The sequence below is a fragment of the Silurus meridionalis genome, chromosome 15 (assembly GCF_014805685.1).
Source record: "Silurus meridionalis isolate SWU-2019-XX chromosome 15, ASM1480568v1, whole genome shotgun sequence".
Taxonomy (NCBI): Eukaryota; Metazoa; Chordata; class Actinopteri; order Siluriformes; family Siluridae; genus Silurus; species Silurus meridionalis.
Window position 1 is genome coordinate 15557459 of NC_060898.1, and position 13999 is coordinate 15571457.

The window sequence follows — 13999 nt, forward strand, 5'->3', positions numbered from 1 at the left end:
TTTTTTAGAAATTTATTTTAAAACATGAGATATCAACATGTTTGCTGACATTATTCAGTATTATTAGAGGGCTGGTCATTTTCAACACCAATCTTATGACCTTTTTTTTTTAAAGTAGCTAAGTACCAGCCATGCTTTATGATGGAATGCACCAGGCTGTCTAACAAAATCTGTTGACCTGGCTTTGCAATGCTGTGTATTAAAAAGTTCTAAAGTCTATAGACCTGTATGTGATCTGGTACAAATAAATACAAGGAAATAACTTGGACAGTTTCTGAGCAGCAGCCTTTGAGCAGATGTTAAGGCTGAGGCAATGCAGATGCTGGACTAAATATAAAAGACTTGATGTTTTTTGATTGGCCACATGTTACACACTAAGGCTAACTACCCTGGCACAGTGATGTGAAAGCGTGGGCACGTTCTGTCAATAAGAAGAAAAGTATAAAACATTGAATCTATCGTTTTAAACTCAATCCATCTGACCCTGCTATGCCACAGTCTAAGATCCAAACCTCCCACTGATTTCTTTATGACTGCTTCCCATCAAGCGGATGACAGAAAGCGGGTGCCATGCACCAGCAGAAGCCTGTTAGGTCCCCAGAAAAGCATTAACACATTAATCTTGTTAAGGCATCACCATGCAAAACCAAGAGGCTGCATCCCCACAGAGACAAGGGCCACAGTCCAATCAGTAAAAGCTTGGCACTGCAGCAAGCCTGCAGTGAGCTGAACCTTAGACTTTTAGACAAAGATAGAGGCAAAAATAAATAAACAAAGAAAGAGAGAGCCCATTTTTTTTATCCGTGGGGAGGCAGGTTACATAAGAATGCAAACTTGTCGGAAACCACAGCCCTGCAAACAAAGCATGCCAATGCCAATGGAATACAGGTGTGTAGGAGTGACAGGGATTCTGTGTGGCTTTGCTTCTTGAGTACCAAGCAGAAAATCTCATTTTCACTGATAGAATCTTTGAGTGGGGCAATATAGCTTGGCTAAAGGAGCAAGCCAAGGGCTGCAGAAGATTCAGGCAGCAAGTATAGACCTGGAGAGCAGCTGAGTGATACTAAGCCAGAGTCACATCTCTGGGCTTAACCCCCAGCAGATCTCCTATCCACCCCTCACTGCTTTATGGCTCCACTGAGTTAAACCAGTCTCATCAGTCTCTGACTGTATTGATGCGTGTTTAACTAGGAGAAGCCTGGGCATAATCCAGATAGCCCACATAATCCCAAACCAGAGCAGAAGAGAAAAGAGTTAACTGGGGCTAGGTCGGAATGTTCTTGGAGCTTAGTGGCTGCAGGCAGTGCTGATTGACAGGGGCTGTGGCTGGGGTAGGGATTAGAGAGGAAAAGTCAAAATAAATAGTACCTGGAATGGCGGTAGGTTCTGCAGAAGTCCTGAAGAAGAGGATGCCAGGCTTTGAGCGGCCCTGCTGGTTCTCTGCTACCACAGAGATCTCGTAATCTGTGTTCCAATCCAAACCTCTGAGCACCAAAAACTCACTACCATTGGGGACACGGATTACAGGCTTCCAGTTGTTTTGGTTTTTCTGTTTTTCAGGCACAGAAACACATAAATGGTCAATTCATGTAACAGTGTGCAACCAAACCTGCAACATAGATCCAGTCAGAAACATGAAACAAGAACTACACAGAAGGCTTTTTACAGTTGTCCATCATTTTGACTAAAAAGCTGTTTCTAACATGTTTAATTGAAGATCCATCATGTGGCTAAAAACTGAAATTTTTTTTCACTGCAAAACAAAGGTGTAGCATGGAGAAGTATGAAGCAATGTGCTTCTGATTTGAATTGACAAATATCTGACTGTAGGACAACATGCTATTGACTGGAGAAATATGGCGTTACCTCACATCCCATCATACTCACAGGTCTAAAGCTCACTAGGTATTGTTTGATGGGTGAGCCCCCATCATCCTGCTTGATCCAGTTGACCTTCAGCTCATTGCCTGGGGATTGCAGCTGGGCATTTAGTTTTGGAGGATTTGGTTCCCCTGAGAAAAACACACGAGTAGTGAGAAAAGAACAGAATCTGCTGGGTATAGCGTGAGTGTCTTAGCCCAGGCCCCCCATATATACATGATAAACACAGGAGGCTTAGCTCACACCTTTTAGAAATCAATTATTATCTCTAATATTCAATCCAATTTTGCTCAATCCTGAGTGAGAGCATATGGTATTGCGGTCTGCCAGGAAAGGTTACGATTAAAAAGCCCTTATCGAAGGAGAATTTGTGAATGTTCAATTTAAAGTCTACTAAATGGTAGAGCGATTACTTCTTGAACTGGGCTGAATAGCAAATGTGTCATGCAAATTGCTTAAAATGGTAATGACTTTTAATACAGGGATAATTGTTACCCTTCATGTATTGAAATCATTTCATAGCTGGTTTGGAAGTTATGCTGGGAAAAGTAAAACGGAGTAATTTTCTCAATATGTTTTCTGGTATTGTTATGTACTTGCTTTGATGTACTCAAACCAGAAAAAGCATTGCAGAAACTTATGAATGCTTGATCAGTGACCTGTAGATATGAACATCTAATCTACAAGTTGTCAAAGCAGTTTTATCGGTAACATGTCACCAATAGTATTCAACAAATTACCAGTAGAGACATATAGGGACAATTTCTTTTTCCATTAACCTCCTTTATAAGGGTTTCTATATTTTTTTTCACCTGGGATGAAACAAGAATATTTCTCTGTCCCTGTACTGTACTTGGTCCTATTTAAATATAAAGAATGCATCATTACCAGACATTCCAGCTGAGACAGACTGAAATATCTATAATTCACTGCCACACTGCTGACTAGGCTACTCATAAATGTTAACTGAAACAAAGTATTCTTCAAATGCTTACAGGACTGTTCTTCTTTCTTATGTTGTTAAGACTAATATCTTGCAAGAGACATTAACAAAAAAACATTCTTCCAAAGACTACCCTCAACATTCAGAACAGATAATTTGTAGTAACTAGCTAACATAGATTAGGTCATGTTAACTAACACAATAAAAAATACCTAACAATCGATACACAACAAGATTTTACACAATGGAGTGTGAACAATTTGGCAAGCCAATCAATGGCAGGTCAGTATGGTCTGGTGGGGAAAAAAAAAGATTTTTAAAAAATAAAAGCGTGTCTAAAAAATTATAGTCTTCTAATACAACTGCAATTTGTTAGTGAATATTTATTTATCTATTTATTTTTATGTATAAAAAAAGGATGTGTATACATTTTATCTAGTTATAGTTCCATTTAAAAGTAATCAAGTAAAAAAAAAAGAAAAGAAAAAGAAAACGCAGCTTTGCACATTACTGAGAAACTGCAAAGTGCCAATCATCTGAAGACTTTCCTGTGGAAGAAAATGCAATTGAACAGCTACAGTATAACTCTTTTACAAAGAGCCAAAACTGGAGACTCCTTCCAAAAATGCTAAACAAAGTCTCCAATAAAACAATTACAGATATTTTAATTATGTTTACATAGTGGATCCATCATGCAAATCCCTGTGTAATTTATCCCACCAGACCGCAGGAGGGTTTGTTTTACTGTACACTTTGGAGCAATTAAACAATATGGTACAGGTGAGAAGAATTGATCAGGTGATTTTTAATCATAACCATCCTGGCATTGCTAATAATTTAGCTCTACGGCTGAGTGTTGAGAGATTACACTGTGTATCTTCGAGAGCCATAACGAGGTCTTTTCATAAAGCCGTTTTTTCGAATATTGAGCATTAGTGAGAGTTCTTGGCTCCTGGGAGAGGGGAGTTAAGACGTGGACCGTGCTTGGCGGTAATGAGAAGAGGGCTGGAGCAAGAGGGCACTGCTTGGAATGTTCTCTCAGTGGGAGCTCGTTATCTCACAGAGTCTGTTGCCTAATGACAGTGCTCCCTTAATTATCCTGCTCACGTTGATTGAGGAGCTCCTCCATTATTTTTAATAATATCAGCCAAGGCCAAGGGCAAGCCAGATCTCTGCATGGGATGTTTGTTTGGATTGTTAGCTGGCCACCTGTGTCACCAGAGGAACCTGGGAGGAGACTACAACTCTTGTGGATTAATCATAACAAATAGATGCTAGTATAGCCCCATTAGCACTTGGTGTGACAATGGCCAAATATGTCACTGCTAGCTTGTGCACACAAGACAGGTATGAGTTATGAAATGATGTAAGCTATAACTACACATCTGCATGGATGCTCTACTATAATGAAATGTAAAAGAAAAAACAATCATGACCCTGGTGGGAATAAAAAACATAAGGATGAAATAATCCGAAGTATTTCTAATAATTTCCCCTTGTGACATTTTACATCAGTCAAAGGAACTTTAAATAGATAGAGACCATTAGCTCATTAGTTCAAACATGCTGAAAACTAGATCTGTGATAATACTTTGGTTATTTTTGGCACCGCTTGACCCTAATATTATAATGAACATTAAAAAAAGCTAAGAAGAACCTTTTAACATTAGTAAGGTCACGGCTGTCACAACACATGGCTTGATGCTGAAATCCAAATAGACCTGGGTTAGTAATAAAGACAGCATATCATTCCTATATGGTACGCGGCAACGGAAATTAGAGATCCAGTCACCAGCATCATTCCCAGTGAAGTTAGGTGAAAGCTTTCCAGATGCTACAAAAGTAAAAAGAAGTTGGAGGGTTAAAGTAATAAAGAAGTCAGCCAGAGACATGCTCTACCATGCGAAAGTGAGACTGCAGTCTCTGATTTACATCCCAGTCTACCATGAATGCCAGGAAAATTAAACCAAATCAGAATCCAAGACATCAGTTTCATTTTCACGACCCACCGTAATAACCAGTGTACCTTAAATAAAGAGAGAGAGAGAGAGTGATGTGCTCGGCATAAGCATAAATGAAAACCAGACTATGACAGTGCAGACGTTTAGGACACAGACCAACACAGAACATGCATGGGGAGGAAAACCACGGGGACCAGGACAAGTCGCAGGCTTGAACAGAAGTGTTTGTATATCACTTGCATGCGTTTAGCAATGTATAGTGGAACTGGTGTGAAACTGTTAATTTGAATTAAGGTTATTTTACAGATGGTGCATGCTAGGGGTGAAACGAAATCGTGTAAAAATACATGATATGTACTTTCAGTAGGAAATCATGAAAAGCACATAGAAGGATTTAATTATTTGGATACTTCTAAATATAATAATAAAGGATTTACTTACTATTTATTTAGTAGCTTTTTGTCTAGTTATTTATTTTTTTAAAAGAGATATAAAATTAGCTGGCAATGATTTTGTGAACTTATGGAATACTTATGTTAATGCTGCAGTAGGTAACGTTTGGGGATTTTGAGATTTGATGACCTTTTTAGTACTGATACTGTATGATACTAGAGGCAACTTTATTGTAGAACCATCACAGATATTGTTTAAATTGCAACTAAATTAAGGGAAAGTGCTATTTGCACTTAGCTGCATACAATGACTTACAGAAATCCACAATTGGCTATTGTCGCCATGACAGAAAGGGGTGACAAAATATGCCGTCCCCACAGATTTAACTCATTAACTCACTAACTTTGAAATGGTTCACTTTTTCACTATTTTTAAGTATTTTTTTTCCAACCTCTACAGTATGGACATTGTTTTCAAATCAAACCTTGAACTTCATTTCGGTTGCTACTCTAGTCCTGTCATTCGATTCTATTTACAAGTTCTGTGTTAGGTTGTTTGTTTGAAAATTCTTATGATTTTTTTTGTTAAGCCTAAAGCTATGTCCATACATACAGAGACTCGCAGGAATAAAGTGACCGGAGACCTGAGCGCTGGCGACTTCCAGCAACATAAGTAACAAAACATTTTGGTAACTAGATGTAATGTCTTGTGACATGACAAAGTTTAAGCAAATATGGAGTACAAATATGCAGTGACTACTAAAGTAATTGAAGACAGTAGAGCATTTTTGTCTCCTGAATTGGTGTCAAACCTGCAGACTTCGCCTCCCTCTAATAAAAGTCATTATGGCTTTCAGTTGTTGGAATAGCTTCTGGCGAATGAATTGTATACCGATTGAGGATAAAAATTCTGCATGTGTTAACATATTATCTGCCTTGATTTTGTGTTTCCTTCTTTTATATTCTCCTGGTTTTGACCCATGCCAGTATTCCCATTACAGGCTATCCAGTTTATCTATGATGGCCTGCTTTATTTTGACTCTGCAATCGACTTAACTTGTTTAATAAAACTTAATGTGTTTCATTTTTATTGATCTGTATTTACTCAACTTAAGTTAGACACTTTTTCAAAATGATGGCCTGCAGTTTATAGAAAGAGTTAATGGGCTCGTTTATATTCACAAGCAATCTGTCTAATATCTAGCATTCCACACTACTCTCTATTTTATTGTATGCTTTACTGCATGCTTACAATTGTTTGTACTTTCAAAAAGTGTGATTTTTTTTTTTATTTCCTGCATCAGGACTCCATTTGAATCAATCTAATCAAGCTTCAAGCTATTCAGTTAATATTCAAATTTTAGCATTATTCCAGCATTTTCTGATGAAACCTGTGCCAAATTGTACATAGTGTGTGTTTTTTTTTACTTACACACATATAATAACAAAAAAGGTACATACTGCAGCTTTAACAATATTATTAGCAATATTTCAGATTTGATGACGGTGTCACACCCCTAGTGCATTACTTTTACTCCAAAATCGTTACGTTGGCATCATGAAAACCTTGTAGTTCTCCGATATTAAAATGATTAAATAGTAATTGTAAGTGGTATTGCATTCAAAACCCCTATAAAACACTGTAGGCTGCAGGGCTGAGCCAAATTAAAGCTTTGAGTTATTGGATTGTAAGCTCCTGTTTGGACCACAAATCAATACAAATCTCCCCAGCAGGATATAAACTCAACATAGAAGTTGCAGAGGTAAAGAATGATGAATGCTGCATTTTGTCTTAAATATATAAAATATCTAACATTTGTTATAATTCACTATTTGCTGAATATTAAAAAGTTTGACAACAGTGGTGTACAAGTTTACAGTTTAGAGCACCTGTTTTTAACGTTCAGAAATGAAGTGGGTGATGTACAAAAACTCAATGGCTCATGAATGAAATGATCCATGAAGTTGATGGCTGTGGGTGAATATTAAAATTTTTTACTCTACTTCATGATTGATGTCTGTTTTTTTCTCCTAACGTGCAATGAAGTCAGAATGGTAAAGAAACAAAAAAATTACCTTCTGTTCACCAGCGAAGACGACATCATCAGCACCATGCAAGAGCCACATGACAAAGTCACATGATACGCACGTGCAACATTGGTTGAAAGGAATATTGGGAGGGGATGAAGGAAGGGGGGGAGGAGGTGGGATCACATGAAAAATACAAAACATTGGAAATCAAATTATACAAACGTGGAACGAAAAAAAAAAAAAACGCAAGATTGTTAACACCAAAAAAAAAAATTATAAATAAAATACAAACATGAAGACCAACAAAAGAGAACATAAATGCAAAACATAATAGGCAGTTCACTAAAACATTCGATTATGCTTAAAAACCATGGACATTTAGAATTTAAGACCCATAAAGCAGTTTTAGGATCTTCAGAATGCCATATAATCACATTATGTTTTCATGTTAAAAACTAAACTCAAACAAAAATCAAAAAACATGTTACTGGATGTGAGAAACACACCCCAAACTGCTTTCTGAATCCCATTAAGATTGAATATCTGAACATGAGCATTTTATTGGGTAAGGGAAAAAACAAAAAAACAAACAACACAAAACACAATGAAAAACATTGAATTTGTTGGCTTGTGCTTTCTGCATGTTATTAACGACAGTAAATGAAAGAGGGCAAGCATAAGCAAAGGCAATGATATACAACAAAACAGAACATAATTTCATTGAGAAAACACTGACTACAGAATGACCACAGCTGAGGAGGTACAGACATGGTCTAGGTTTACTCTGCCCTACACAACTGTAATGGTTGGACCGTACTATCTGGTAATGAATACAGAGTAAAACTGTAATGGTGGTTTAAAAAGCAATCTAGATGGTGGTGAGACAACCATCTAGATCTAAACCTCATGATACCCAATAAGATCATGAGGAATACTTACTTGAGTTTGAGTCACACTAAGACAGAAATGTAAAGGAGAAGTTCAGTTTCTTTGAAACTAAATCAAAACGACATTTTATCCTCAACCACTGCGTGATTTCCTGCTACACTCATCCGATATTGGAAATTTAAATGGAAGTTAGTGATTACAGTCATAATTATGAAAAAGTTATATTATTTTAAATCGATTTATAGTTATACTTCATATAGACTGTCTGTGAAGCTAGTTAGTAAAATAAATTGTCATTGCTTACAATGGTGCAGTGATAAATAAATATTTATTTACTTATCATCCTGTAGCTTGTAATATTACAGAGAAGCTCCTGAAGACTGCCTGAAGTCAGAAAACTTACAGCTCTACCCTGAACTGATATAAACTGCTGACAATGAAGACTTTTTAAAGTCTTACATTATATGGACAAAAGTACTTTGACACCTGACTTATATGGTTCTACCGTAAACTGTTACCAAATTGTTGGAGGTACACAATTGTATAGGATGTCTTTGAATGTAGTAGCATTATAATGTTTCTTCACTCTAACAAGGAGATCCAAAACTGTTCTAGCATGACAATTCCCTTGTGCACAAAGCCAGCTCCATGGAGATATGGTTTACATAGGTTGTAGCTAAGGGTCTTGAGTGGCCTGCTATATATCTCTGACCTTAAACCTATTGAATGCCTTTGGGATCAATTGGAACACTGACTGCACCCCAGGCCTCCTCACCCTACACCACTATCTGACTTTACTAACGCTCTTGTGAACGAATGAGCACAAATCTCCACAAGCACACTCCAAAATCTAAATCTAATCTAATTGAACATCATCCCAGAAAAGTGAAGGTTATTATAACAGCAAATAGTAAATAAATGTGAAATGTTCAAGAAGCCTATACAAATCTTAATGGTCAGGTGTCCACAAATGTTTGTTCATACGGTATAAGAATTAAATTTTAAAGTAGGTCCCAGTGATGTATCAAGACTTCTCATTATTGCATTATTCCATAGTTATTCCACATTAATAAATAAATAAGTTAATTGTGGACAGTATAGAATGCATAATACTGCTGCTGGACTACATTTGCACTTTCAAGTTTGTTGCCAATGAATTCTGGAGCCATGAAATTCATCCCTGAATGCCTTAAAGGATTTGTTTTCAAATGAAAGTTTCCGACTTTCAGTGCAGCTTCCTGATGAGACGCACTGTTGCAGTAAATTACTCAATACAGAGCAAATCAGAGAAACGAATGTCTGGGATGAACGCTGTTGAAGTGATTCAAAGTCATTTGATTTAAAAACTTATCCTTCCAGGATTAAACTAACAATTTGATTTCCAACAGTTTAGTATAATTATATTGGATCATGCATGCTTCAAAGTAGTCCTAAGTTCTAAAACGGAAGCGTGTCTCCTTGTTTCATATATATATTTGTACATTCTATAAATATTCTTCAGACTTATCTTCCTACTATATATATATATATATATATATATATATATATATATATATATATATATATATATATATATATATATATTCTCTTTTTTCCAATTAGGGGTCGCCACAGCGAATCATCCATCTTAATACCCCCTGTCCTCTACATCTGCCTTTTTCAAACCAAGTACCTACATGTCTTTCCACACAACATCCATAAACCTCCTTCTTGGCCTTCCTTTTTTCCTCCTTCTTGACGGCTCCATTCTTAGACTTCTTCTACTGATATACCCCATGTCCCTCCTCTGCACATGTCCAAACCATCTCAATCGTGCCTCCCTCACCTTGTCTCCAAAACGTCCTACATGCACTGCCCCTCTAATAAACTAATTTGTAAACCTCTCCATCCCGTCACTCCTAATAAAATCTCAACATCTAATATATATATATATATATACGTAAATACTGTATATCTCCTTCTTCTACTTTCGGATTCCCCCATAAGGGGTTGCCACTGCGGATCTATATATGTATATATATATATATATATATATATATATATATATATATATATATATATATATATATATATACACACACACACACACACACACACACACATATTTTAGAAGTGCTCTTTGCACAAAATCCTCACAGTTGTTGTACTTCGTAATCTTTCATGCAGCTGTGAATGTGAACTATATGCACAGGATGATTTTCCTTGCAGAAAATTACCACCCATACCTCTTATTTCTGAACAAACAATTTCAAAACAACCATATTTTGTTCTCTGCTTTCTTTTTCCTTTTAGTCTTTCACTTTAGTCAAACTCTCAGCTCATTTTTGCCATTTCTCCACTATATAACTGGGTTCTTTTTTTCTACAAGCCACAACGCAGCTTAAGAATTAGCCTAAAGGTTCTGCAAAAACCAAATATGAATACATTATTTGGAACAAAGAAATGTATGTATAAAACAAAATTATTTCCACATTTTCAATTTTATTTTGCATGAAAGTGGGCTAACAATGGATTAGGTCGGTACAGGGTCTCAGGTGACCACCGCGTTCACATCTCTGTCCCTTTGAGATGGCATGGGCCATATCTTATCTATCTCTAATCATGTCCAGGAAACTCCTGAATGAACATCTGATTTTGACATTTGACAAAAGATTTATTGAGGCATAATATCACAAATGCCATTTAAACAAACAAAAAAGCAGACAGTTGTCTGATAGAGTCCAACACTGTGTCATCTTTTAAGTAGAGGATGAAAGCTTTTTTCCCCCATTGGATTGATACTTGCCCTATTTTAATCCATTGTATCACAATAACCCTGTATAAAGGTCAAACTACATGAGGGGCACCTATGCAAGGTCCAAAAGGCACACTTTTTAATGCACACCATAATGAACACCAAACACACACAAACATAAATGTGACAGAGAATTCTACAAACTGAATTTATATTCCATTGATGCTGCTGAAGTCTGAAGGCACTAAATCTCTTTAATGTTGCTTATTTTAGTTAACAACACAAGGGCAGTTCTCTTGTTTTCTCGGATCAAACAGCATGCAACATAGCTCATAAATATATGCTAATGCGCTACACCAAAAAAGGCGCCATGCTGTGTTTTTCAATTGAGACACACTAATCCAGTGTTTTAAAGAAGTCAATTAGAACACAGCACAACTCCAAGCATCAGTGGTTTCACGGCTTGAACATCCTACATTCAAAGGAAACGTGCTGATCCAGTGAATATATGCTACGTGCTGACGAGAGAAGCCACTCTACAAGCTGGGGTTAGTAATGGCATTCTACTGTAAAGTAGCCAGATGCACAAGCTGAACCACTTAACAAAATATCATATTTGAGTTTACAAACTACTTAATAATTATTGGTTGCACCAAATATAATAGTTTGAATGTAGCCAGAAGATAAAGTGTTGATGTGTTGCAAGACTTTTCCTCTCAACACAGTTGTAAATAATTATATGAGTTAACCTTCCTTTCTGCTCAAACCACATTGGATACTCTCCTCTGTTTTTTGTTTTCTTTATTCTGAAGTTTGAGAAGATGAGAAGTAGAGCTAGCATTGTTATACTATTAAAGTAATTTTTAAGTGAGAAAAAAAAAAAAAAAAAATATATATATATATATATATATATATATATATATATATATATATATATATATATATATATATATATACATATATATATATATATATATATATATATATATATATATATATATATATATATATATATATATATATTTTTTTTTTTTTTTTTTTGACACACCTCAATCATAATCTTTTCCTTTTCCAATCAAAGCATTTCCTTTAGTTTTTTAGGTTATGTTATATTTCATATTAGCTAATAATTGTGATACACTCTTTTTTTTAACAGACTTTACACAATACTCATTACAGCATATTCTGTGTGGTGCAACCCGTTATTCTACACAGCACTACTTTTAAACATTCAACACATTTCAGGTCTGACTTTTCTTAAGTTCATCTTGTGCAACTGACCCCCGGGCCCTGAGGTGATGAGATGGGTCTCCTAGATGAAACCCTTTCACTCCCTCAGCACTGACATCTACACAGGAAGTTTCTCTTCCTTACTATAGGTGCTCTTTTGCTTTCTATGATGAACGCCAACAATGTTTTCTTGAATAATCTAAGTGAGAAACACAGGTGTGTAGCAGGCAGGTTAAGAGGGGCGAACAACACCACACGCTGCCCCGGCATACTCACTAAGGGCTGCAGTGGTTGTAGGATATGTGGTTGGAGCCACTGAAGACACTGGAAGATGTTGAGAACATGGTAAGTTGTGCTAGCTTTGCCATTACATTACACAGCAGCACATCAAAATCTCTTAGGGTGCATTCAATCCAAAGAAATTACAGTGTATTACAGCATACATACCATACTCTCAGACAAAGATCTATTTAGGCAGATTTCCACATTTAAATATAGAATAGTACGACAGTCTTTAGACTTCTTTGCATCAAAAGCAAACACCATTGTCTCATCTTAAGCTGTCACTAATCATTAGGCCTGTTTTTTTTTTACAGTGTCTAAACAGCACAGAGAGCAATTAACTAAATCTCTTCTAATGTTAGGACACAAGGCTGAGAGATATTGATTTTACTGGATCGACACACCTCAAACCTATTGAAAGAGAAGTGAAGATCTAAGTGAAAGACGCTTTGAAGTCTGCACCTTACTATTGTCCATTAATTATTAAAAAAAGGATTCGATACATCTTTTCGTCCCGTACACTTTTCAAAGATGTCTTTTAAGTCGATAGAAAAGGAAAAAAGCATTTCTGCATTTATGAAATGGTATGGAAACCTGTAATTTCAAGCTGGAAAAAAAAAAGAGTAAAACCAAAATGAAATTAGCATTCTGGCACTTTCATATCCTATTGCTGTAGTAACCATGTCGAGACAGAAGAATCTGCGTCATGATGACTACAGCTGCACGCTTGCTTAGAAGCATTTTCTTCTTTAGGCTTCTGAATGGAAAAAATTGGATTTGCACTGTAGAATAATTGTCTGGGAGACTGTTATTGCCGATGACATTATCATCTTCTAGACCTCTGCATCAATCTACCTCGTGTCTCTGAGTGAAGGATGGTGTGCACTAGCGTGAACCAAGAGCCATGGTGTAAAATGATAAGCTCTTTGAGTGGAAGGTAATAATATAACAAGAAGCAAAAAAAAAAAAGCAAAAAAGAGAATATATATATATATATATATATATATATATATATATATATATATATATATATATATATGTATATATATATATATATATATATATATATATATATATATATATATATATATATATATATATATATATATATATATATATATATATGTATATATATATATATATATATATATATATATATACATATATATATATATATATATATATATATATATATATATATATATATATATATATATATATATATACACATACACACACACACACATCCCCTATTTCCTGCTAGGAGCCAAACATAATAATAAGGAAACAGCTCGGTCTGTTAGTGAGCTCTGACAGATATCAAGGAGAAGAGTCTTTGGTAGTATAATAAGGACTGCACAAGAAATGTCTGCCGCAGGTCTGTCAATTTTTACTTTAGACATTACAAGAGATCTTTAGATTCAAACAAAATTATTAAAGATTATTAAGAAAAATGGGGACACCGGTGTGATCGCCTAAATCTATTGCTCCAAGCAGAAGTCCACATTTAAATTAAAGATAAAATGTGCCTTTTTTAAAGAAAAAATTTTCAGCTCAAGTGCAGAATTTTTCGTGAATGTGTTGTGGCCTGCAAACATTATTCACATTGTCATATTTTGACATTTTCTGCTAAAATAGTTCTGAAACCAACAGGCTT

General features: G+C 35.7%; 1 protein-coding gene across 15 annotated transcripts in view; it reads right to left on the reverse strand.

The window, feature by feature from the left end:
* The window catches only part of ncam1a (neural cell adhesion molecule 1a), a 258543-nt gene that overhangs the window by 25130 nt on the left and 219414 nt on the right, over positions 1 to 13999 (reverse strand). For 6 of the 15 annotated variants that reach the window (XM_046867279.1, XM_046867278.1, XM_046867280.1 and 3 more), the window contains 4 exons: positions 12337 to 12384; positions 7254 to 7256; positions 1888 to 2012; positions 1369 to 1549 (listed from right to left, as the gene is read on the reverse strand). The exons of 1 other annotated variant lie outside the window; for it this stretch is intronic. In XM_046867279.1, coding sequence (XP_046723235.1) covers positions 1369 to 1549; positions 1888 to 2012; positions 7254 to 7256; positions 12337 to 12384 — 357 coding nt within the window. The remainder of the gene's footprint in view (positions 1 to 1368; positions 1550 to 1887; positions 2013 to 7253; positions 7257 to 12336; positions 12385 to 13999) is intronic. 8 more of the 15 variants (XM_046867282.1, XM_046867286.1, XM_046867285.1 and 5 more) reach the window with 2 other exon arrangements.